This window comes from Gymnoscopelus braueri, assembly GCF_963280865.1.
Source record: "Gymnoscopelus braueri genome assembly, chromosome: 12".
Classification (NCBI taxonomy): Eukaryota; Metazoa; Chordata; class Actinopteri; order Myctophiformes; family Myctophidae; genus Gymnoscopelus; species Gymnoscopelus braueri.
Window position 1 is genome coordinate 27,884,889 of NC_137614.1, and position 23,936 is coordinate 27,908,824.

The following is a 23,936-nucleotide window of genomic DNA, read 5'->3' on the forward strand; positions in this document are numbered from 1 at the left end:
TCAAAACTGGTGGATGTGGAACAATTATTACAGGTACCTTGAGTATCCTAAATACTGTATACAGGTTTTTCCAGTTGGTCTCTCAACTGGACGCATGGACAAGGCAAATACATTAAAATCCCAGGAACATCTATTGGAAACAATTGTGTTGCTGGGGGAGTATAGTGCCTTTATTAGATGGATAAACCCCTTGAGATGGATCATCTTGCTTTAGAGTGGGGTACTATTTATTAAAGTACTTATGTTAGAAAAAAAAAAAACACTAAAACTGAATCTGTTCAGACTATTATGAAGTACAGTAAAAGCAACATAGAATTTAAGCTAACCCAAACACATGGCCACCACTTTCTCTCTGTGATATACTCACTGTATTCACTGTAGCGAGTAGACTCCGAGTATGCTGTCACCAGCCAAAGAAGTGGCTGGTGATGAGTCTTTAGCGAGTAACTTGAAGTTTGATTTTTTTTTTTAACTGTAGTTTTAAGAGCCACTCTTCTCTCCAAAACCAGAATCCCAAAACAACAAACAATCTTGAGCAAGCTTGAGCTTGTAGATCGGCTATTCTCAAGATTTTTACACATTTATACATTTGAAAAAACATGTCCATAGGTGTTGCACAATTCAATGCAGCAAGACTTTGTGTATATCAATACTTTATTTATTTAAATGAACAAAAGTAAGATTTTTGGTCCCTGATTAAAAAAAAACTACTTTATTATAACATGAAGATAATTGTGACATTTGTCCTAATGCAACTATATGGTGAACAGAAGGGTAGATGTTCTGTACGTACAAACAGTCAGAATAAAGTGAAAGATTCATACTCAAAAGCTCACAAACCAAAGCTGTAGAAATGGGACTTATTCACATCATCTCCATTTACTTTATTATTCCAATCCACTCTCATGTTATTGAGTAATGTTAAAGGAGTAGTTCACCCAAAAGATTACTTATTTTCTATCAGTTAGGGTTAGGGTTAGGGTCCATCAGTAGGAGACTTAGCATCTTTCCGCTGGTCATCAAATTATTGGCTTAGGAATGCGACAAAAACAAAAAAAATGACTTGTGTAATTGATAGAAAATAAGCAATTCTTTGGGTGAACTACTCCTTTAATTACTCAGTGATGAGTCACGCTGTGGGCTTGTAGATCAGCTATTTTCGGTGCACAACTAAGTATACTGTATGAATCAGGCTTAAACGTGCTACATATAGATGAGTGGAAAATCCGAAATGTATTTTCAACTACTGGTGGCGACATTAAACATGACAAGACCATAGTAGCTCTCTCCCCCTCTATGGGATTAAAAACAACTAGAAAACATGAATGACGGTTTCAATCTTTTCTTTCTGAAACAGGTGGCCACTGGCCAGCTGGGATACATCCTGGAAAATTGAAGATCGCTATAGCCATCAACATAAATAGAATACATTTCATGATTTCATAAAATTTGGACATGTGTCTAAAATATGTGTTAAATGTCACATGAAGCGCACGTGTGTGCGCGTGTGGGAGGGTGGGGATGTGGTAGATGAACTACTCGGTTAACTCTTAGAACTTATGTCAGTGTACCAAATGTACTTTACATTCATGAAACTCGAGCTCATGGGGAAGGAAATAGAATGTATTTAAAAAATGTTCTGAAAAGGATTGGAACATTTCTTAGAGGCACAAGCAAATTGCTCAGTGTTGAGTGCAGACACTGCAGTGACGAGTGTTTAGGGCAGAGGACATGAAGAGTCACCCTGAGGTAAGGGGAAGGCCGCGAGGACAGACAGGCTGTGAGGACAGACAGGCGATAGAGATCACACAATCTCTTCTTCTTCGTCCTCCTCGTCCTCGTAGTAGCGGTTTCGTTTGATCATTTCTTCTACAGACAGTGCTTCCTGCTGGTGTTGCTGATCTTCCTCCTCCGCCCTTTCCTCGCTGTCCCAGAACCCCACATCTTGGGAGGTCCGGCTGACCTCCACCTCGCTATCGGGGGACGAGACAGGCGCGGCCTCCGTGGTATTCTCCTGGCATTTCAGAGAGGGCACCTCTGTCGTGTCTCCGTCCATCTCCTCTTGCTCCATCTTCTCCCCCTGTCCATTTTCCTCTTCTCCTCCTCGAGTGTCGTTGCACTCCTCCTCCTGTGCGAGGCAAGTGTCTGATGTTTCACCTTTCTTCATCGCTACCTCCCCTGCGTCTTCCTCCCCTGAGCTGGTGTGCACGTCCACACAGCCATCGTCGGTGGGTGTGTGGCTGCCTGAGGATTGGTCCATGCTGGTGGGTTCCGGGCTGGTCTCTCTTTCATCCATGGCCTGCAAGTCAGAGGGTGGAGGGCTCTGTTGCCTAGTCTCGGGAGCAGGATTAGTACGGGCTGGGCTGGCCAAAGTGAATGCCATGCTGCGCTCCTTCAGCGACGCGGTCCGACGCAGGCTTGATAGTTCGTTGTCCTCGAGCTTCTGTTCCGGAGATGAGGGGGAGTCATCCTCTGGGGGCCACTTGGCACGGACTGGCTTATTGCTTGAGCCACCGTTTGAGCCACCGTTTGAGCCACCGTCTTCAGTCGAGACAGGCGAGCGGCTGGTCACATCGTCCGGCTCGGTGCGCGGTGGCCAGGAGATCTTCAACCTGCGGGTCTCAGTGGGTCGCTCGGCTTTCTCTGCTGATCCTTGGACTAGAGTCTCCATGGTGGCCATCACAACATTTACTTTGGCCAGTGGTGACTCCTCCACACTGGGGCTTTCCAGGTCCGAGGATGGGGAAGTGGTTTGACTCTTTGGCTTGTCCTGGCTCTCGGTCTGGTGAGAGCCATCCTCACCTTTGGTCTCCCACAGCTCCTTATGGGGCCGGTGGCCAAAGCCCTCGTCATAGTTGCCCTTGGCCTTAAAGAGCTGGGAGAAATGGGGCTTGCAGTACACATTGCTGTGCAATGACGCGTAGTTTCCCAAGCTAGCCAGGAGAGGGAGACAAACACTGTTAGAAAAATAACACTGAAAAGGTTCTGCACAGAACTTGTTGTAGTTCACCCAAGAAATGACTTTATTTCTATCGTTTACCTACCTGGTGTTGTCCACGACTTGCGCAGAGTTTCAGTTTGTAAAACATTCCTTCATACGGTCAATCCAGAATCCAAAAATGAAGAAAGAACTTGAATGGAATTAATCAGAGACTCCACATAACAGCAAAATAATAATCCAGCAAATTCCATCCATAAAGTCCAAAACACTGCTCATATAATCATTTAGATTCTGTATTACCGAAGTCCGCTGAGAAACTTTCCAGGAATATTACCTAAGAACTTTAAAACACCCGGAAGCTAAACCGGCTCATGCAGCACGAGCGAACAACGCACATGGGCGTGCCTGTAGGGCTCAACCCGAGCTTATTCACATGCACACGAGTGCCCAGGCGCGTGCGTCTTTCGTGCATGAGACGGTTTAGCTTCTGGGGTGTTTTAAAGTTGATTTTCCTCTTCTTTGGTGATATTCCTGGAACATTTCTCAGCGGACTTCGGTAGAACAGAATCTAAATGATAATATGAGCAGTGTTTTGGACTTTATGGACAGATTTCTTTTTATCGTTTTGCTGATGTTATACGTGGAGTCTCTCATTAATTCCATTCATCAAGTTGTCTTCATTTTTGGATTCTGGATTTACCGTTAAAGGGTAAGACCACTTTGGTAGAGGTTTGGGTTGTGTATTTACCTTGCCATGATGTAACTCCAAAGGTGGACAAGAAATCAAAAGTTAACATTTTTATATAAAAAAACAGTACTGGGCTTGGTGATGTTCTATATTGTCTGAATAAACTTTGTTTGCGTTTGTTTAAGTGCTAAAAGAGTGACTTTGAGATCTGTTTCACCGTACAATGTAAGTCAATGAGGAGCATATTTTGAATTATCAATTTCTAATCAATGGAGCAATTATTTTAAATTTATTGTCCACCTTTGGAGTTACATCATGGCAAGGTAAATACACAATCCAAACCTCTACCAAAGTGGTCTTGCCCTTTAAGGAATGTTTTACAAACTGAAACTCTGAGCGTGTCAAAGACAACACCGGGTAGGTAAACAATAGAAATAAAGTAATTTCTTGGGTGAACTACTCCTTTAATTCACTAGTGAACAGGAGAGTTTACTATAATATCTTGCTTATATATATAATTGTACTTGTCGTGATTGTGCGTGTGTGCGTGTGTGCGCGTGTGTGTGTGTGTGTGTGTGTGTGTGCATGCGTGTGCATGTCCTTCACCTCACCTGAGTTTGGTGTTACAATGCGAACAGCGGAAGCAGCTGCTGTGGTACACCTGTTGATTGGCCACCAGCCTCTCCAGTGGATACACCGTCTTCACACATGACACACAGGTCTCCCTCACTGGTAGACGGAAGCTCTGCACATGATTCACAAATATGTATAGGAGTGTGAGCAAACAAATCAAGGAGTATTATGTGAGTCAAATGGCGAGCATGTCTGTGAATCAATGACCTTGTGAGACTGAGTGAAATATTGACTAGCCGGGTACTACCAGTGAGGACTCACCTTGGGGGTCTTGGGAGACGGGTCTTTCTGAGCGGATGACACCGCTATGTCAGCACTGGAGCCTGCTTGGATAAGACACTAGTATGAGAACGAGCAGTAACACACTGACCACTAGAGGGAGCCTTTGTACATAATCTACGTTTAACGATGTACAGTACATGGAGAAGATGCTCAACAGCCCGACAGGAAATCCACTGCAGGCTGCAGATATAGCAGGGAGCATTTAAACGTCATTCAGGCAGGGAATTCAATAATTGTTACAATTAGAACAACAACAAGACAGTAGTGATGATAGTGACTTTACAGTTTATGAGCAGAGAACATGGACAGTACATTACCATTGCTCTCTGAAGTGGAGGCTTTCCTGCTGTTGGGCTCAGAGGATGGACCCTGGGGAGAGATGATGAGACAGGATCTGGTCACTTAAGTGGGATTTGATTGATTTCTTCTTCATGTGTCATGCCCTGATAGGGTCATCACAAGATACTCTACACTCCTTTTTCCCTTTCCTTGCCCCCCACCCCCCTTTCTTTCTGTTCTTTATCTTGCTGGAAACAATTAAAACGATGGAGCTTGCAAACAAACCAATTTCACCCACAGTTTTACACCTGTAAACTTGTGATGTGACAATAAAGATGATTCTTTGAGACATCGAACAGCATTTATGTACAACATAAACACTCTAGTGTAAGCTTAGGTATCAATCATGTAGGATAGGCTGCCTTCTGTATTTTCATTTTAGCTTTTACAGAAGATATCTACGAACGGGTGATCCCATGATTTCCCAAACAGGAAAAGAAAACTTAACACATAAATATGCCTGTTTATTATAGTTCAGTCATTTCGAGATGACTTTTTATGAACAAGTAGGAAGGGATTCTGCAAGGAGACGGAGAGGATTGAAACTGAAACTTAACCCTACATTGACTCTTTGCCCTTTCTTGGATAAAACTGTAGTGCTTACCACGTCCAACGTGCCTGGAGGAACATTCTCCTTCTGTTTGCCACAGTAAGTGTCAAGTTGATCACTCTGTGAAAGGTATGTAAGATAGAGAGAGCAGAGGTAATTATTATTTATTATGGGAGGAGGTTCCTGCTATGACAACATATAACAGTTTTCCTTTAAGGAGAAAAAGAACCAAAAGACCATGTGCACATGCAAAATCTAAGCAGGCCAGATGCTGGATAAAATATTTAGTGCATGAAAATATGATTTAAACTATATCCACACACTGGAATTCAAGCTTCTGTGTTTAAGTGGTGCAATGAAACGCGTTGTGAGCTTGTACAAACAAAAAGGAGTGGACCAATCATTGACCCCTGGGGAATCACAGTCAAAGAAGTATAAGCCCTTTACAGAAAGATCAGCTACCACAATATAACATCGAAGACTACTCAAATACTCACACTGATTGAGTTGGGGAGGACTTCCTGTTTGGAGATGGCAGCCTGGTAGAGAGCCATCCTGTCACGGAGAGGAGTGGAATCCACAAGACTTCCATCTGACAGAAGAGAGACAGCCATGATTATACTAAGAAACTCCCACACAATTTCTCCTTAAATTACCTGCCAAAAACGGACATGTCCGTCTTTTAAAATACACCCGTTTACCGCCAACTTTCAAAATAAAAGTAAAAAAAAAAGAATTCCACACAGAACCAGAGATATCGCTATCCAAAGATTTACTGCTCCATTCACTCGCTGGTTAACTTATTACTTAAAAATCCTGTATCTCGGCTCCTGTGTATTATTTTTTTTACCATGTATTTTTTGGTGAAACATGCTTTTTTCAACTGGCTGCAATGAAACAGATTACCGCGATCGGATTGATTTTTTCCCACGATTCTACGAGATTTCTGTGTGTGTAATGAGGGGATCACCGTGAGGATGGTGATAACAGAAAATATTTTGAGACTACTTAAAACATCTTTAAAAATGCTGGCACTGGGTGGGAATAAAAAAAAAAAACTCTGGCAGGGAATGTGTTAATACCTCCAACTCACTCACGTGTGTGTGTGTGTGTGTGTGTGTGTGTGTGTGTGTGTGTGTGTGTGTGTGTGTGTGTGTGTGTGTGTGAGACAAGAAGAGGTTAGATTCAATTGAAGGACGACTTCACCCATTTTCAACCTATCTTCATATAATTGGTCCTCTATTATCATATGATAATATGGTACAATTTGTTTCTACTCTGTCTCAGAGGAGGGCTGTGGACAGTTCAGAAACCTGCCTACCAGTGACATCATCAATGGGGAATCAAAGCCAACAGAAACTGCAGGCTTTCTATTCCTGGAAAGTTAGCATTCTAAAATGGAAGCCATTACTCTTGCCTTAATAAAAATCAGACTGAGTAGGATTTTTTTTTACCATTTTATCATGAGCATTAGTGAGGACCAATTATATGAAGAGCAAAATGGGTGAAGTCGTCCTTTTTAATGCCATTGTGAATTTCAACACTTATTCTACTGTCCAGATAGTAACTAGTGAAACCGCCCAGTGCTTCAGTGTTCAGTATTTGCGTCACCCCAGCCCAGTCAAAGTCAGCCAACAGAGCTGTGGTACACAACACCAGGTCAGGAGTGTGGTACAGTCAGGGGGAAACCGAGTCCGTCCCTTCCTGTGCGTCGCTCAATGTTCTGCTGAGCACAGTATTCCTCCATGCTCTGGTCATCACTTTGGAACGTTTGCGCAGAGCCGGGAAGGATGTAATCCATCCAGAGGATGTCAGAGACTTTGACATTTGGTACATTTGACATTTTGGTAGGACATGGGTAATTTGCCTATGTATCAGTATAAGACAGCCTCATTCACAAACATTATTTGTTCTTAGGTCTTGTGATCAACTAGACTAGAAGAACTAAGAACAGCATCCATTTAATCAACAAAACCTGATATCTCACCTGATGAGCCCACCACCATTTCTTATCTGTGTGCGTGCGTGCGTGCGTGCGTGCGTGCGTGCGTGCGTGCGTGCGTGCGTGCGTGCGTGCGTGCGTGCGTGCGTGCGTGCGTGCTGTACCTTCGAGCAGCTGGTCCATGTTGTCTATGTTGCTGCCGTTTCCTCCACTCCTTGTAGGCTCTCTGGTCACCTGTAAACACACAAACAGGGCTGGTCAGAGTTATGTAACGCATAAAACACACACACACACACACACACACACACACACTTGAAAGTGTACCTAAACCTACAGTCATGTGATTTTCACATGGCACAGTCATTAGCACAAACCACCGGGCGATGCCCCTTAGGAAGATCAAAAGGGGAAACGTGAATCCAACAGGGCATCAAAGGGAGAAAAAGAGAGAGAGGGGGGGTGGACGGGTGCACCCTGTCTAGCATGTTTTAATCCCTTTATGAGCTCAGGGATGGAGCCTGAGATGGCCAACCTGTCTAAACACAGCAGCTGGACAAGAGACAGGTGGACCTGTAGGCGCACGCGCGCATGCACGCAGTAAATTCCTGTAAATTCCACAGTAAATTCCTGTGTTAATTTAATTATATAATCACAATTACTTTGGTCAATATTGAGATCATGATTATTCATTGACTTCAGAAACATCATGAACTTCTTAACATTAGAACGTTTTTTGTTTTTTTGGTTCTTTATCGTTTGGTCATAGATCACTTCGTATTTGAATTTCAGATCATTAAACAAATTGGTCGTATTGCCTACTGGACGGTGCAGACATCAATGTGTAATAAATCTTGCACAATATATGATGATGTTGATCCTTGCTAGACTCCTTGAAACCAAAGTGTTGCTTAACAGCTGAATTGGTTTTACCCTTCTTGTTGACCAAAAGCTCTCCTTCCCTCATCTTGGCTTGAGCTGAACTAAACTTGCCACAGCCTAACGGAGTGAATTTGGGCTTTTAGTGAGGCGGGTGCCCTTTATTTATAACCCAAGGCAAATTGAGAGCATCATTGTCTAACGGAATGCGACACAATACTTGTTTTATCTATGTACATTAACTTATCTTTAACAAAATTGTTCACTTTAATAAAATTGCGATTGAAAATAAAATGTAATGAGCAGCCCTAATACAAATGTACATTTGTACACTCTCACACTGCCTCCTGCAGTGTCACAGCCCCGGGTCACGCTCTTCAGAGACAGACAACAATAGGTTCTTGCAACAACAACAAACATGGCCTGCAGTCGCACACCTGGCCAGGCCACAAACACTTCAACAGCCTTCAATCTAAAGGGTTGAATTATACGAGGTATAAATTAGGCTCAATAGAGTCACTCTTACACCTGGTCCAACAAATTCTCGACCAATACACGCTGGCCTGTAATTTGGTTGAGTGGCACATTTGAGTTTCAAAAGGTTTTTACAAGTCTGTGGAGTTGCCAGCACTGAGCCAACTTGTTCTGGGCTCATTCACCTGATCCCCAGAGGCTGCTGGGTCTTAAAGCGTCCGGTTGCTTGTCTGGGTAAAGCAAACAGAGACATTGTGCAGGTTTCAGCAGGTTAGCCTACACTGAGGATCTGGTGAGACATTTATAATGCCAGTACACAGTAAAACCCTCAGCGTTCATTTAACTTCATATGGTTACATTCTGTAAACTCAATATTTACAAAAGGATCAATTATCACTGCTGATTATATTGTTTAGGATGGGATTTGGAAGAACTGTTTCATAATTAAAATACAAGTGGGAAAACAGGTCCAACAGAAGCCTCAAGTTAGTTAAATTGCTCAACTCAATGTTTAATGACTGAAATTCAAAATAAATAATCTGCAAACATTATGATGGTGACAGCCTTATATCCTAACTTCATGCTAAATTCCACTGACAACTTTATTGTAGGCATTTACCTACACTTTTTTTTTCACACCTGTGCTTTTAAACACTTTTTTGGGTTGACATTAAAGGACGACTTCACCAATTTTCAACATATCTTCATATAAATAGTCCTCACCAATGATCATTATAATGTGGTACCATTTTTGTCTACTCGGTCTGTGTCTCAGAGGAGGGCTGTGGACATCATCGATGGGGAATCCAAGCTAATAGAAACCGCAGGCTTTCTATTACTGGAAAGTTAGTATGGTATAATGGAAGCCATTTTTATCACGATATTTAAAAAAAATGCAAATAGTGGCAGAATCCACATTGTTTGCATTTGCTCATCATTTGCTAAGTGATTTTTAGGCCTTTTCATCATAAAATAAGTGTGAATGGAGTAACTAATTCCGTTTCCACAATAACTTTGACTACCCATACAGTAGCTACAGTTGGTGCCTACTCAGGTTGTCTTTTCTCACGTGAGCCATTTTCATGGCACGCACTTCACGCATTTCTTTTGTCACGCAGCTTATGTAGTTCCAAAACCTACCACGGGTGGCGCTTTGGAGTCACTAAACAGCTGTAGAGGCAGCGCAGACAGACAGACAGACGTCTTATATATATTATTATTTATCCCGAATCAACTGCTGTTTAGTACGTACTTCTTTCCTCTACAAATCAGACAATCTAGTTAGTCTAGTGGTTAAAGCTGAAGTCCAAGGTTCTACAAAGTACCCAAAGTGCAACATCACTTTAAGGAAGTATAGGATAGGTGTGTGTTATAGTCTGCCTGGGAGACCATGAGAGAGAGGGGAGCATATGAGCACACAAACATGCAGTCACCGAGTAGGGAGGGCACGGGAGCTTGTGGCCAATAATGCTGGTTATTTCAGAAAGGAGACAAATCACCTAAATAAAAAGACAATCGTCATAATGATGATGGTTCTATCCCATGGGTGGTGGTTTAAAGATGGGGGTGGATGGTTGCACAGGCTGGTGGCGGTTCACAACACAAGAGTGTGTGTGTGTGTGTGTGTGTGTGTGTGTGTGTGTGTGTGTGTGTGTGTGTGTGTGTGTGTGTGTGTGTGTGTGTGTGTGTGTGTGTGTGTGTGTGTGTGTGTGTGTGTGTGTGTGTGTGTGTGTGTGTACACACACACAGTTGGGGGGGGGGGGGGGGGGGGTCAGTGGTAGTAGGATGTAAACAAGCAGCAGGGCCTACCAGGTTGGGCTGGGTCTCAGGGGGTCTGATCAGCAGACTAGACAAAGAACCTGCCTCTAATCCAGATACTATTTAAGCTTTACAGACTGACATAAGTCCCTCCACAGCCCCACCCTGTGCCTGGAGTGACCCCACTCAGACATACACTATTACAGTTTTCACACACCCCCCAAAAATTGAAAGGCAGACTATGACCCATGTACTCACCTACAGCAAGCATGGGTCACAGAATTTTAGAGAGCAGCCTTCAATATAACCAGCCGAAACTACACATTTTCGATGTTCAAAGAAAGTTGATTCGAGATGAAAAAGAACCATTGACACGTGCAAAGCTAGCCGATAAAACGGTCCTTGAGAAGCTAATTCGTCTTAAGGGTACTTTCGTACCACAGAAAAGTCAGCCAGTGTGAAGCTGAAAAAAAAGACCTCATTCAAGCCTCAATGAAAACATTTTCGTCCAACAGAGAAGTCAGTGAAAAAAATAGAAAAAAGACAAAGTGGAGAGTGTTTTAAGACTGCAGTAATAAAACTAGGTCTCAGTCAAAGGGGGCCTGTTCAGAGGCACAAACAAAGAGTCACCCAAACACCATATGGAGGTCAAACTGAAACAAACCAGTACCATATCTACCTCTGGTGAAGGAGGAGGATCCGTTAACAGAGAGAGAGAGACAGCTGAACGGATGGAGAGAGGAAGCGCTTGCAATGAAGAGTCAAGTCTTAGTTCTGAGGAGGCATGCTCTAATCTACTTCTAACTCAATTCTACACATTAGCCCAATCTAACACTGCATCCAACTCCAGAGCAGAGAGACAGAGAGAGAGAGAGAGAGAGAGAGAGAGAGAGAGAGAGAGAGGGACCAGTCTGGCTGGTGTGTCCCCTGAGTCAGAGAGGGGAGCGAGCAAGGGGCAGGGCCTCTAGAGATGTTGTAGGAGGAGGACGTTGCGTGAGGGGAGGATACTATGGATTGGGGAGGCGGGGTGTGTGTGTGTGTGTGTGTGTGTGTGTGTGTGTGTGGTGGGGGTCGACTGGTCGACTGGATCCATGTTACCCACGTTGGGAGCAGGTGTTTGGAGGGGGGTGTGGAATTAGGAATTAGGGGGCGTTGCCTGATGTACAGGGATGATGATGTGCAGTAAGAAAGGGAGGGGGTAAAGTGTGTCGTGTGTGTTGCTAGGGATTTTGGGGGGGGTGTCTCTTTTTTCTTTTTCACTGTTATTACAATCCTCTAGCCATGGAATATAGAGACAGGCACACAACAGGGAACCAGTGTGAGGGTGGTGGGGGGGGTCGATGCAGAAGAGGAGCAGCTGGTAGAGGGGGACTGTGGGCAGGAGGGAGTGAGAGGGAGCATGGGTGGGGCTGGGCCAGTGACTGGGGATTTTAGGGGGAGACGGAGGGAGGCGGAGGGAGGGAGGCGATGGGTGGGGGGTGCGGGGGGTCAATTAATTTCAGAGCACGTCTGCTTCATGACTGCATGAGTCTCCCCCTGGGAGTTCAGAGGGAGGGAGTGTTCAGACAGGAAGAGAGGGGCGAAAGAAGCAAGACAAGAGGAACAGGGCTTCCATGATAGAACAGAGAGAGGAAAGCAAGGGATGAGAGAGGAATGAGAGAAGCAGCAAAGCGGACAGAAGGGAGAGCAGGTGAGGAGAAAAGGGAGAAGGCTGATGATGGATGGGGTGGGTTGGGGCGGTAGTAGAGGAGTGGAGTAGAAGAGAGTAGAAGAAAGGGGGGCATCTATCTTTTGATAGCCGTTGGGGAGGCAGAGTCATCTGAAGAAGCCCAGTGAGTGGATCAGCTGTCTGAAGTCATGAGCCTTGCAGCCTCCCTCCATTACATCAGCGTTCTGGAAAGGGGGCCTCAACAAAGAGAAGCACGGGCACAGGATTGGGCACTTGACTGCCGCCACAACAGTCGCTCAGCACAACGTCTACAGGCATTTTAGCCTCTCACATTTTCCACCAAAACAAGAGTGCCTCACCAGTATAACAAACATGCATCAATATGATCTCAAATCCCTCTATTTACAGTACTTTAAAATGTCCCCTTGATCTCATACAAGGAGGTCAGTCAAGTCAGGAAATAGTGTGGCACATACATATACTATTTTCTTTGTCTTGGATCATTCAAAATCTCAAACAATCCCCATCTCAATATCAAAGATTAATGGCATACTTTCCAGAGAATAAGCCTAGGTCTACAACTCTGGTGGCCTTGATGGAGGAGGAAAAAAAACACTAATTTCGTTACTTCATTAGATAAAAGATTCACAATAATGAATAAGCAAAAAATTAACGGTGGCATGTTGGACAGCGGATCGACCAGCAATCTTATAACTACCAGTGATACTTTTTTAATGTCTTAATTTCAGTTTGTCTGTATTTTCCGTTTCAATAGGTTGTTTCCTTCATTTTGTTTAATCCTTTTCTTTTTTATTTTATTTCAGTGTGGTGTTAACAGTGTCTAGTCCTTGTTTTGTGGTGAAAAGTCTTGTTTAATACTTGCCCGCTTTGCTGCTCTATTACTGTTTTGATCACTTTCACCACGGTCTTTCTTGTAAACTTAAAAAAAAACGAATTAGCAGGAATTTCACACAATCACAGGGAGAGAAGTGGGAGGAACTGGGTCTGACTCATGGTTCAAGGGGTGAAGCCGAGGTGTGTCTGCTCAGTGCTCACCAAGCTTCTCAAAGGAGAACAGTCACATCCTGTGAGTTACTCCACTCCACATTTATGGAGGTAGTTTCTCAAAGTTCCACATATTGAATGAAATTGTTACTGATATTCAAGGGCAGTGTGGTAATACAGTATGCAGATTTTCCCTTTAAAACAAACAAAATCTTTCTTTCGATTGGATCCTGAGAGACTTTGTGCCCATAAAATAACCTTTTATGAAAGAAATGCCAGGGTTCTGAAGATGTACAGTAAGATTTATCAAATGCTTATCATTTTTCCCATTTCTCTGAACATAAGCATTGTTCATTTCTAGAACATCTCTGATGTTATGGTATTTCAAAAAGCATTGCTCTGCTTCTGAAAACATCATAATGACTTCTTCTGTTCTCTCCCTGTCATTAGTAAATGAAGCCTCTGTCTGGCAGCTCCAGGGTGCGACCACTCACATGCTGCACCATAAAGCATCCTCGCCTTACATGTAAGCATGACTGGATGTCTGCCTGGCACCGCTTTGGTGTTTGGTAAATACCCGCAAGCAGCCTGCAGGGTGTGAAATGGACAATGGGCGCAAATGACTTCATGTTATTGATACTTGCCCGGGAGGATGCTAAGGTCCAAATTTCTAGTCAGCTGAGGAAGAGAAATGTGTGTGTGTGTGAGGGGTGGTGAAGCGAGGCAGCACCATGTGACTGGTAGCATGATAGCACTTGGAGGGGAAGCTGACCTGAAGAACAAGCAGACACTATTTACATGATCCAAACCCCATCAGAGACTATTTCTGTATATTATGGCATTAGGGTCAGCACCGCAGGCTTGTGAACCTTTTAACGCATTATGCAATTTCAGCAGTATAGTGTCAGCAAATGAGTACAAGAAATGGACATCTGATGGTCAGTGAAACATTAACACTTGCTCATCATGAGCATTTTTGCACTTAATGAACACGTCACACTTGGTCAACAACATTGAAGGTGGACTTGCCTTATTGGTCAGGTTCTCTCCCGTCTCAAACATCATCTTAAGGCTGTTAAGGGGGACGTTGGGCTTCTCTAAGGCGGGCACCTCAACCGCCGTTCCTCCATCTCTCTCCGAATCTCCCCTAGGCTTTTTCTCCATGTCCGCCTGGTTGTCGGTTTCGAAAAGAAGATGGGATGACTCTGGCCGGCTGGACTGAAGTTCAGCGGTCTGGGCCTGGGAGAGAACTTCTTTCTCGGTTACAGGCAGGGTTTGAGCCCTGGTCAGGATTTTTTGGCCCCGGTCCTCAAAGCAGGCCTTCGTTGTTGTGGTTAGAGCCTGGATCTCAATCTGTGAAGTGGGTCTAGGCTTACGGCTTGCTGTATTCAAGGCGCGGGTTGAAGGTGGCTTCTGCTGCTGCAGCTCCCAGCGTTTCTTCAGAGCACTGAGGTTTCCACCGAGGGCGGTTGGTGGCAAGGGTTCCACTACCTAAAGAACACGAGTCGGTACCCGGTTATTATTTAGAGATTCAAAGGTTTTTTCATCTTGGTTTCTAGGGATTTTAAAAGATAATAAAATGCCCCCAAAAACATCAGGATGGATCGAGCATTCTAGAAAAGCACACTCAAATGATGTTAAAGTCTTGTTCTCTGGTTTTCTAAACTCTCTGGCACACATTGCATTGTCTTGTGATCAACACCAATCATATGGTAAACAAGAGTATGCTAAAACAAAGCATACAATATGTTTGCCCCATACAGGTTTATTGTACTATTTAAATGACATTTGTTAATATGTCACCATATACAGTATGTCGCTCCATGGAAGGGTGTACTGATGTAGCTCCCATAGCCACATCACCACACTGAATTTGGATGCACCACTACTCAGAGCAGTGAGAAGGGAGAACAGATAACAGATATCACAAAGTGTCACACCCACTCACAGAAATAGTCACACATCAGTCCTAAAATATGACTAAACTTTTTTTCAAAATCCTTTGGCATGATAGTACAGGCTAAATGTCTAAATCTGTTCTTAATTTACTCTATGAATTCCATCATCGTTGAATTCATGCCATTTGAACCTCTACCAACTGTTGAATGAGGCTAGCAAACTGCTAGCAAACTCAATGTAAAATTGCCTACACACAATCCAGACAACTAGTGAGCATTCATGAAAAGTAAACCAAACAAGGGGAAACGACACAATAGAGAGGAGATGGAAATAAATGGAAATAACAGAGGCGACAAGGAACAAAGAACCATTAGCAAGTCAGCATGCACTTCTATTAACCTGACTGTACTGGATAAAGAAGAGAACACTTGTGGTTACCTAACTATTTGTTACAGAACTAATATATGAATAGAGGCTTCCTTTAGACAAAGTATGGTACGGCGTAAAAACCTGAATAAGGCTGATGACCTGGCTGTCCAGTTGGCAGAGAGGCATGTATGTGTGTGTCTGCTGACCGGCTGGAAATGTTACAAGCTGTCCCAGATGTGAGCCTTGAGAAGTGATCAGATCAGCATGAAGGAGCTAGCCCACCCCCTACACCGCAGAGAAACACAGAGAGAGGAAAGGACGGAGGGAAGGAAACAGAGAGGGAGAGGGTGGGTGGGACGGAGGGAGAGAGAGAAAATCAGAAACAGAGAAAGTCAGCGAAGGAAAGGGTGGGTGGGGGGTCGGGGAGTGCAGGAAATGAGAAAAGGGTTGAAAGAGACTGCCAAGAAAAGAAAGCTTCCATCTTTAGCTGTGAAGAATGCTACCTGGTTCTCAAACCTGGTTTTAGAAAGAGCTTTGGAAAGCAACCGTTATTGAAAAAAAAGCAAAAATCTTTCTGCTCTGGCAAGATCATTATAGAATAGTCCCCATCCCTGAAAGTTAGAGAGGATGGAGTCAAAATTGCCATTGCACTCGCTCATCTCCAAAAAAATCAGTTTAACAAATTTTGTTTGCTTAATTGTAGCCAATTCATTCTTTAATAGAGTCTCAGAGTGTGACAGTCAAATGGGTGAAGAAAAGCAAAATCACCAAACCCCCTTTCACTGTAAGTGAAAGTCAAGTTTGCACTTAACTACTCAAAGTAGGCCAAGGAAGAACCTCCACCCCAAATCGGCCTCATGGTGGCGCTACAACAGCACACTTCACGTTTTGGCCTATAACTCTTGAACCGTGGGGTCATCATACAATCAAAATATTTGTTTGCCTGGATTCCTTGGATCAACACTCTCCATATAGGCCCCGGCCATTTGTGCAAATTACATCTTGTGCCATTTTGCTTTTTTTTTTTCAATACACACAGATTGTCCAAAACGTACATGACCCCACATATCTCTGGGGTCATGTGATCAAGATGTTGCTTGTTAATGAAAGTAAAACAAAGTTTATGGCTATAGTGGGATCTGATGAAGGCAACCTATTCAGCTTGCTTCGTTTACAGTGAGGCATTGTGACAGTTATACATATCTTGGAGCCATCTTCACTGCTAATGGAAATGCCTCGAAACTTGGCATACATGTAAAAGAGAAGACAAAGCACTTAAACAAACTGATTATTTTCCTGTCCACCAACCATAATGCTCCGTTTTGTGTAAAACTAAAGGTTTTTGAGGCTGCTTTCTCATCAGGATTGGTTACAAATTCCGTTAAAGTCTGTCGAAACTCTCTACATCAGGGGCTTTCAACTGATTGTGAACAAGGGACCACCACCCTGACTAAGAATCAACCTGGGGGGGACCACTGTTGTGTTGGGTGGGGATATGAGCTAAGATTAGTGCTTTGGTAACACTTACTATGCATCCTACTGTTTCTCAACCAATGGTCCATGGACTAGGCCTACTAGTGGTCCATGGCATAATTAGGCCTGCAGGTGGTCCATGGGAAAATGTTTTAAAATGTAAATACATAAATAAAATACCTTTGTTAAATGTATTCAAATATGTTTAAATAATATTTTGCAGAAAGTCCATCAAATATAAGAAAATATTTGAATTAATAGGCGTGGTGTGGGAGGAAAAGTTTGAAATTAAATAATGACTGTTAAGGACTTGATTTAATTCGTTGCCCGATATTACGTGCAACAAATTATATCATGCCCAGACATTATTTAACTGAAATATGCGAGTGGTCCAGACAGAGCAAAAAAAGTTGAGAACCACTGATCTATTCCTATCCCACGGTTACCCCTATTCCATTCTCTTACTTTATCCAACCTTCCATTACATTTATGTTAACTGATATACTGATTTGTATCTTATGTATGAGTGAGCAGACACATGCGATTATATGGGCACATTTCCTATAATGATGACTCAATCAGGCAATCCGGTACACTTCCTCTTCTTGAGATTCTAACACCCTTTTCTGTGGAAGTTCTTGACCTCTGACTTCCCAGTAACGGACAACATTGGCACGACATCATAGGTCACCAGTTCATTAATGCACTGTTCCGTGGAATAAAAATATTATTACTAAATTCATGGTCAGGGACCACATGCAATACCTTCACGGACCACCAGTGGTCCACGGACCACCTGTTGAAAACCCCTGCTCTACATGACTGGAGTGAAATCCCTACTTGGGGCAAGGGTTACTACACCCAACTTAACCTGCCTGTTGGAAGCAGGACTGCCTTCATTGCAAGCTTTAGTGAGAGAAAAGCAAGCCAGGTTCTTCAGCAAAATACAGCAGCATCATGGCATGCTTGATGACCCCTTGTGTTCTTATGTTCTGCAATTGCTAAAGAAGGAGAACCAAGTCATGTATTCTCATTGAACTGAGATACACGATCATATTGAGATTGACCGAAGGGACATGGTTGATAAACTGCAATCCAAAGAGGGAACAAGATATAAGACCTACCAAGCCATCAACCCAGATTTATCTGTTCATCCACTCTATACCAGCACCAGCAGTACACCTTACAGCGAGGACTATTTGAGGATAACCTCTACACGGTTTCGGTTCTCCTCTCATAGGCTGCGTGTGGAAACCAGTTGAAAAGGTAAGAAAGGCGTGCATTTTTGGCTAGAGATGGTATATTCACATGCTGCTGCAAGAGAAGGGGCCGATAGCGGTTGGATTTCTTTTCTCTGGGCCCACACTGCTACCGGGTGTGTTTACACACGGTCAGACAAGCGATCATAAAGGATATACATTTTCTGTGACCAGTTGAAAAGGTATAAAAACGAAAATCTCTGGCACTGGGCAAACACAGACAGAAATAAGTCTGGCACTGAATGAGTGTATTTTACTGTTTAACATTTTTATTCATACGTTTTTCACAATTGTTTTATACAATTGTATCAATAAAGTAACTAACTAACTATACGTCTTTATTTTTCTGATCGCATTCCAATTGACTATGACTGCCTTCCAAAGTTTGAGACAAAACACAGATAAAGCAGCAGCAGTACCCAAAGAAGCCAGAGGGGGTAAGAATTCCAGTGAGGTTGCTTTTTCTGTCTGCCATAAACTACTCCTGTATGTTGCAAATTGTTCCACTGAAGATGGCATGGCTTTGCTAAGAACTTCAGACACCGTTGTGAATGTTTTGACTATGGGGCTTTTATTAATTATTGTGTTAGTTTTACTTATATTACACCTCGTCTAATATACAGTATCTTGTTTCATATACTGTTGCAGAGCATGGCATCAACATTTCACAGCACATACTTGTATGAGTGATTCACAAATAAAAACTCTTGAATCCAGAATATAGGTGTACTGGTATGTGAGACCAAGACACACATTTCATATTCTATATGTGGCACTTACCGGTTTCTTCCAGTCAGCATTGCTCTCCTCTGCAGCCATCTGATACCTGAGGAAACGGAGACATTAGGGAGACAGAAAGTGAATGCTAGCCGGCCACTGATAATTGCATGACACCATTGTGTGACCTTTTCAAAAGACAAAAGCATCTTCCTCACTCTGCAATTGGAAAGCTTCCTTCAGCGCACACAAATCCCCTTCTTCCTTCTTGCCCCAAAACATTATTTTACACTCTCAAGATTAACACTCAGAATTGTACTGCGTATGACGGAATTCTCTAGCCAAGATTCTATTTTGAGGAGGAGACTTAAAGAAATGGATTCGTAAAATGGGGAGGAGATATTGTTTAACTTCAAATTTACCACATCTCATCTCAAGTAAGACTACAGAAGTGTACGTGTACTTGAGGGCTTAACTGGGAGACAACACATGTAGACAGACTTCACAGTGTCTTCATTGTGAGACTTCCAAATAATCCAGCTGTTTCACTTACAGTTCCTTCCTTTCTTTTATAAATATTTATTTGGGGAATTGTACGCTTTATTCAGATAGGACAGTGAACAGAGATACAAGAAGACAGGAGAGGGGGGTGACATGCAAAGTGCCTTGGGTCAGATCCGAATCAGGATCAGCTGCGAGAAGGACTAGCCTTAATTATATGGTATATGCCCTTACAATTGTGATCCACCGGGGCTTTTTCCTTACTTTCTTAACCAAGTACTTCGCACATGAATTATGGATGGCATGCACTCTGACAGAAAATACAAATAAATCCTCCTCCACCCACAGAAATGGCACAGCACTAACTCCTAGTGGTGGGATGGAGTAAACACAGAAAAGGAGGTCATTTGGCACTGAACCATCTCTGCAATTCACAGAATGAGTCATTTGATACCTTTGGTTACACACACACACACACACACACACACACACACACACAACTAATGCAAGCAAGTGAAACCAGCAAATGAAGGTAACTCGAGTAACTGGTTTGGGCTGATGTTAATATGGATAAACACACTTTTGTGGAAAGTAGGAAACTTGAAAACAGCTGAGAGGCAAGAGCCTGCTGTCAGGAAAAAACTATGGAGACAAAATTAAGAGTGGGTGAGTGAGACAACATAAGGCACAGAACAGTGAGTAAGCTGTTGACGGAATGTTATAAAGTGGTCAGACGTCATAGATATGGCCAGAGGCAGAGTGATACAGAGAAACAGACGCAGAAAGAGAGAGAGCAAGAGAAAGAGAGGTTGATGTTTGAGTGAATTTGATTCTTACTTGGAGAAGCGCTCTGCGATGGCATTATTTTTACCCCTGGTGCTGACAAGTGACAACTCCCTGGCAGTGACTCGAACTGACTGGGATGCCCAGTGCCTGCGGCTGAATGGTGCTACAGAAGTCATCTTGACTGTCTGTGATGTCTATCCGTCTTTTGGGTGGTATAGCAAGAACTCACTTGTATGCAGATCTAGGGCAGGAGGAGGAAAAAACAACAAAGAATATATGACAACAAACAAATATAAGACTCCTGACAAACAGTTAATACTGAGTGTTATTCTCTTGTCCTGTTGCTTAGTACACCAGGGAACATTTTCCCAAGCATGTCTGAGCATAAGGACAACTCTTGACTTACAGTAACATCTGTTGTCTGACTGTATGCCAAAGGCATACAGTCAGACAACACACAATCACAGTGTATACCATTACCACTGTAGCATCAAACTTCCATTTAATGTCAACACAGGTGAAAGCGCACTGAGTGAGCAATCAGTATAAGTAGTATCACTGTGACTGTTGTCCTGTGTGATGCAGCCAGTCAACAGGTTGTCCACCCACCATCTGTTGCCTCTCCAAAAACCTCTGGGAAACTATTCATGAGCTCATGATGAGGCTCAGTTACACTTCGCCATATGACCGTGTCCCACGCCGAATATACAAGTGCCTTTTCCTCAGGCTACAATCATCAGACAAGGTGACTGTAAGCCTACATGCTTACATCACACAGAAATGTTGTCACACACGTGTACCTACCTGCCTTGCTGACTTCACAGCCAGGAAGCCGGGGCAAGCTGACACAAGCAGCAGCGACTGTCATCCGTAAATTACATTAGTCAGCCCCTCTGGGGGTTCGTATCATAGGGTTATCGTATAGGCAACTCATTCATTCCCGTAATAAAACAGGTGGGAGAAAGGGAAAGTCTGCCACGATTGCAGGATGTTACGCTTGAGGCTACTCGCCTACTACACACTGCAATATTTGCCCCGAGTCATAACCAAGGATGGGGGAGGAAGGATAGCCTTGGATCACAAGACGGTCATCTGCACGAGACTGTCATATATCACAGTATTGTATCATCAAGGCTAGGGGGAGGTGTAGCCCTGATACATGACTGTCATATATTATATGACAGTCATCGATGTTCTTCAAAATATTGCTTGCACTCTCCCTTTTTGGTCCGTACATCTACATAAACGTTCATATTTCAAATATAAAGTGCTTACCCCATGGCCACGGATGTTATAATTATGTACAGACCCTCAGAAGTACCCGTATTTTCCGTATTATTCAATGAAAGGCATTTTAATCCGATCGGTGGCCATTTTCTCATAGTTATAATGTATCAAGAGTGCAATAAACCTCCAAACCGATAGGGTCGCGTAGTTGAAAGCATATGGAGAAAATACGGAGAAATGGCCACCGATCGGATTAAAATGCTTTTTATTGAACAATACGGGAAATACGGGTACTTCTGAGGAACCGTACATAATTGTAACAACTGTGGCCATGGGATAAGCACTTTATATTTGAAATATGAACGTTTGTGTAGTTTGTGTTTGATGTACGGACCAAAAGGGAGAAAGTGCAAACACTATTTTGAAGATCATCCGTGACCGTCTTGGATCCATGGCTATATACCAGGCACCGGGAGGTGGGTGTTGACAGCACAAGCTAGAGTCGCTAACAAATCATCTCCACGGCCCAAAACAACTTCAGAAACCAAGCTCTGTCCAACTCATATTAAATAATAAAGTGACCACTGAGCATAAGATTTGCAGCACTATGTCACTTACAAGATGTAAACTAGTAGAGAGCAAACAAATTACTATGTAAAACATCACTGGCTAGTGGCTACCATATGCAAATAAGCTGTGTAGAAAGTTTGCCGAACCCTCTCTCTCAATTTTCAATTTCAAAATGCTATTTTGGCATGATATGTTTTACATTGACAAAATAATGAAACATATCATAACATTACTTATAGAGACAACATAAGTGAAACATACATCCTAATCATTCTTCTCTCTCTCTCTCTCTCTCTCTCTCTCTCTCTCTCTCTCTCTCTCTCTCTCTCTCTCTCTCTCTCTCTCTCTCTCTCTCTCTCTCTCTCTCTCTCTCAAAAAGAGTCTATATTTTTATAAAAGACAGCATGATTGCCTTGAAATAATGTTACCTACCTGTCAAGGTCTTTAGTGTTGCAGTTACTTCCCCCTCTTCAGATCTTCTCACTGACTCTCCAGTAGCCCAGCTTGGCTTCTTCTTACAACAGTACGGTTTTGAGTAGGTAGATATGTAGGAGTAGTCAAACCACCCCCATTGAACTCCACTTAACCAATAGCGACACAGCATTCACATACACCTTGCAGGTATGAGCTTTTCTCTTCCAATCAACAGTGTTGTTTCCTTTCTGTGTGAAAGCTGAAGGTATGCAAAAATAGTAGTAGCCTGTGGGCTTGAGTTGAACAACATGGCAGACAAGCAGAGAAGAGGGGGGGAATCCCCCACTGGATTCCTGGAAGCTGAGCCAGCCCCAGACTCCTGCCAGCCTGTTTTCTCATGAGGTCAAGGGTTTAGAGACAGAGGATGTGACTCAGTCATTCACAATCCTTACAGAATGCACTAAAAGAAGAAGGGGAGGAGAAATGGTGCTCACAGACAAGAGGTTGTTATTGCTAAAACAGTTGTCCACGGTATGGTGTATTATTTATTCTTAAGTGTGTTGATGTTCTATATGAGATAAATATTTTCATATTGAATTGGGATAAACTCGTTGGCCTTGATAGACTGTACATAATGTTCTTGGCTAATGGCTAGATTGGCTACCCTGTTAGTCTGTTAAGACTAAGTTCCCATACCATCAGGAAAATGTGATTACATGAGAAGTTTTGAGATTGAAAAATGACCCCCAGCAGTAGGCTAATTGGCTACTAGAAATCCAACGTGAAAACCATGTACAGGTAGTCTTCAGTTCTTACTCAGCAAAATAGACCCTTAACAGACGATGTCACACTGGTTGCAAGCGTCATACTGGTTGCAAATTAAACCCATTCTGTCAGGTCTCGCTAGGGCGCGCAGCACTAGCCAACACACGAGGGGGTTGGGGTGCGCTGAAACCAGCGTACCCCGAAATAACAGGTTGAGAATTGATTGCATGAAAGAATCACCTGTGCATCCAGTCTCAATGTTGGTAAACAAATAATTGGTCTATTACCCTATCAGACTCTAATGTCTACTTAACATGTCAGCAGCACTCAGGATTTCTGAGAATGTCATGGTAATTAAGGCAGAAGCTTCTTTGATTTCTTGTTTCAGTCAGGACTTAGGTGATGAGGCACCTGCATTGAATGGAATACAAAAACGGAACTTTCCTCTTTCCCATTTTATTAGGACTGTATATAACAACATGTCTTCATGTTGGGGTTAAGGATGGCAGTGTTGAATCCATCCAGCATTTTGGTCCCAAATAACTTATTCTCAACTGGCTGTATTTCCATGGATTAAACCCACTGATTTTGGCAATACCATGGCCTTTCCTCTAGTGCCACCCTTGGGCCCAAAATTGACAAATTTCTGTTTTATATGGTGCTGTTAGGGGTTAAAGACAAGGCACATGGATTAAATGGAAAACCAAAACTAAACTATTTTTTTTGTGATCATAATTATATTTTTTATTAGGACTGTAAGGAATGGCATGTTGAATACTTTTGCTCCTTGTTAATTCGT

The 23,936-nt window shown here is 43.0% G+C and overlaps 1 protein-coding gene across 5 annotated transcripts; it reads right to left on the reverse strand.

The window, feature by feature from the left end:
• Positions 1–613: 613 nt before the first annotated feature.
• Positions 614–22,541, reverse strand: lima1a (LIM domain and actin binding 1a). 5 transcript variants are annotated; one of them, XM_080444204.1, is made up of 11 exons: positions 22,391–22,541; positions 20,213–20,402; positions 18,938–18,983; positions 14,187–14,648; positions 7,540–7,609; positions 5,931–6,025; positions 5,488–5,553; positions 4,862–4,913; positions 4,524–4,588; positions 4,241–4,374; positions 614–2,933 (listed from the first exon to the last, which is right to left on the reverse strand). In XM_080444204.1, exons 2-11 carry the CDS (start codon positions 20,335–20,337, stop codon positions 1,805–1,807), a joined length of 2,244 nt encoding a protein of 747 aa, XP_080300330.1. In that variant the 5' UTR covers positions 20,338–20,402; positions 22,391–22,541; the 3' UTR covers positions 614–1,804. The 5 variants fall into 5 exon arrangements, with proteins under 5 accessions (XP_080300330.1, XP_080300331.1, XP_080300334.1 ...); XM_080444205.1 differs by having other exon boundaries at positions 4,524–4,585; positions 22,391–22,540; XM_080444208.1 differs by lacking the exon at positions 14,187–14,648 and having other exon boundaries at positions 22,391–22,539.
• Positions 22,542–23,936: the final 1,395 nt, after the last annotated feature.

Excerpts from the sequence above, each read along its gene's own strand:
- lima1a (XM_080444204.1), bottom strand. The coding sequence starts at position 20,337 with ATGACTTCTGTAGCACCATTCAGCCGCAGGCACTGGGCATCCCAGTCA. Across the intron at positions 5,554-5,930 it reads TCCTCCCCAACTCAATCAGT|AGTGATCAACTTGACACTTA; the intron begins GTGAGTATTTGA and ends TACCTTTCACAG. Across the intron at positions 4,914-5,487 it reads CTCCAGGCACGTTGGACGTG|GGTCCATCCTCTGAGCCCAA; the intron begins GTAAGCACTACA and ends ATCTCTCCCCAG.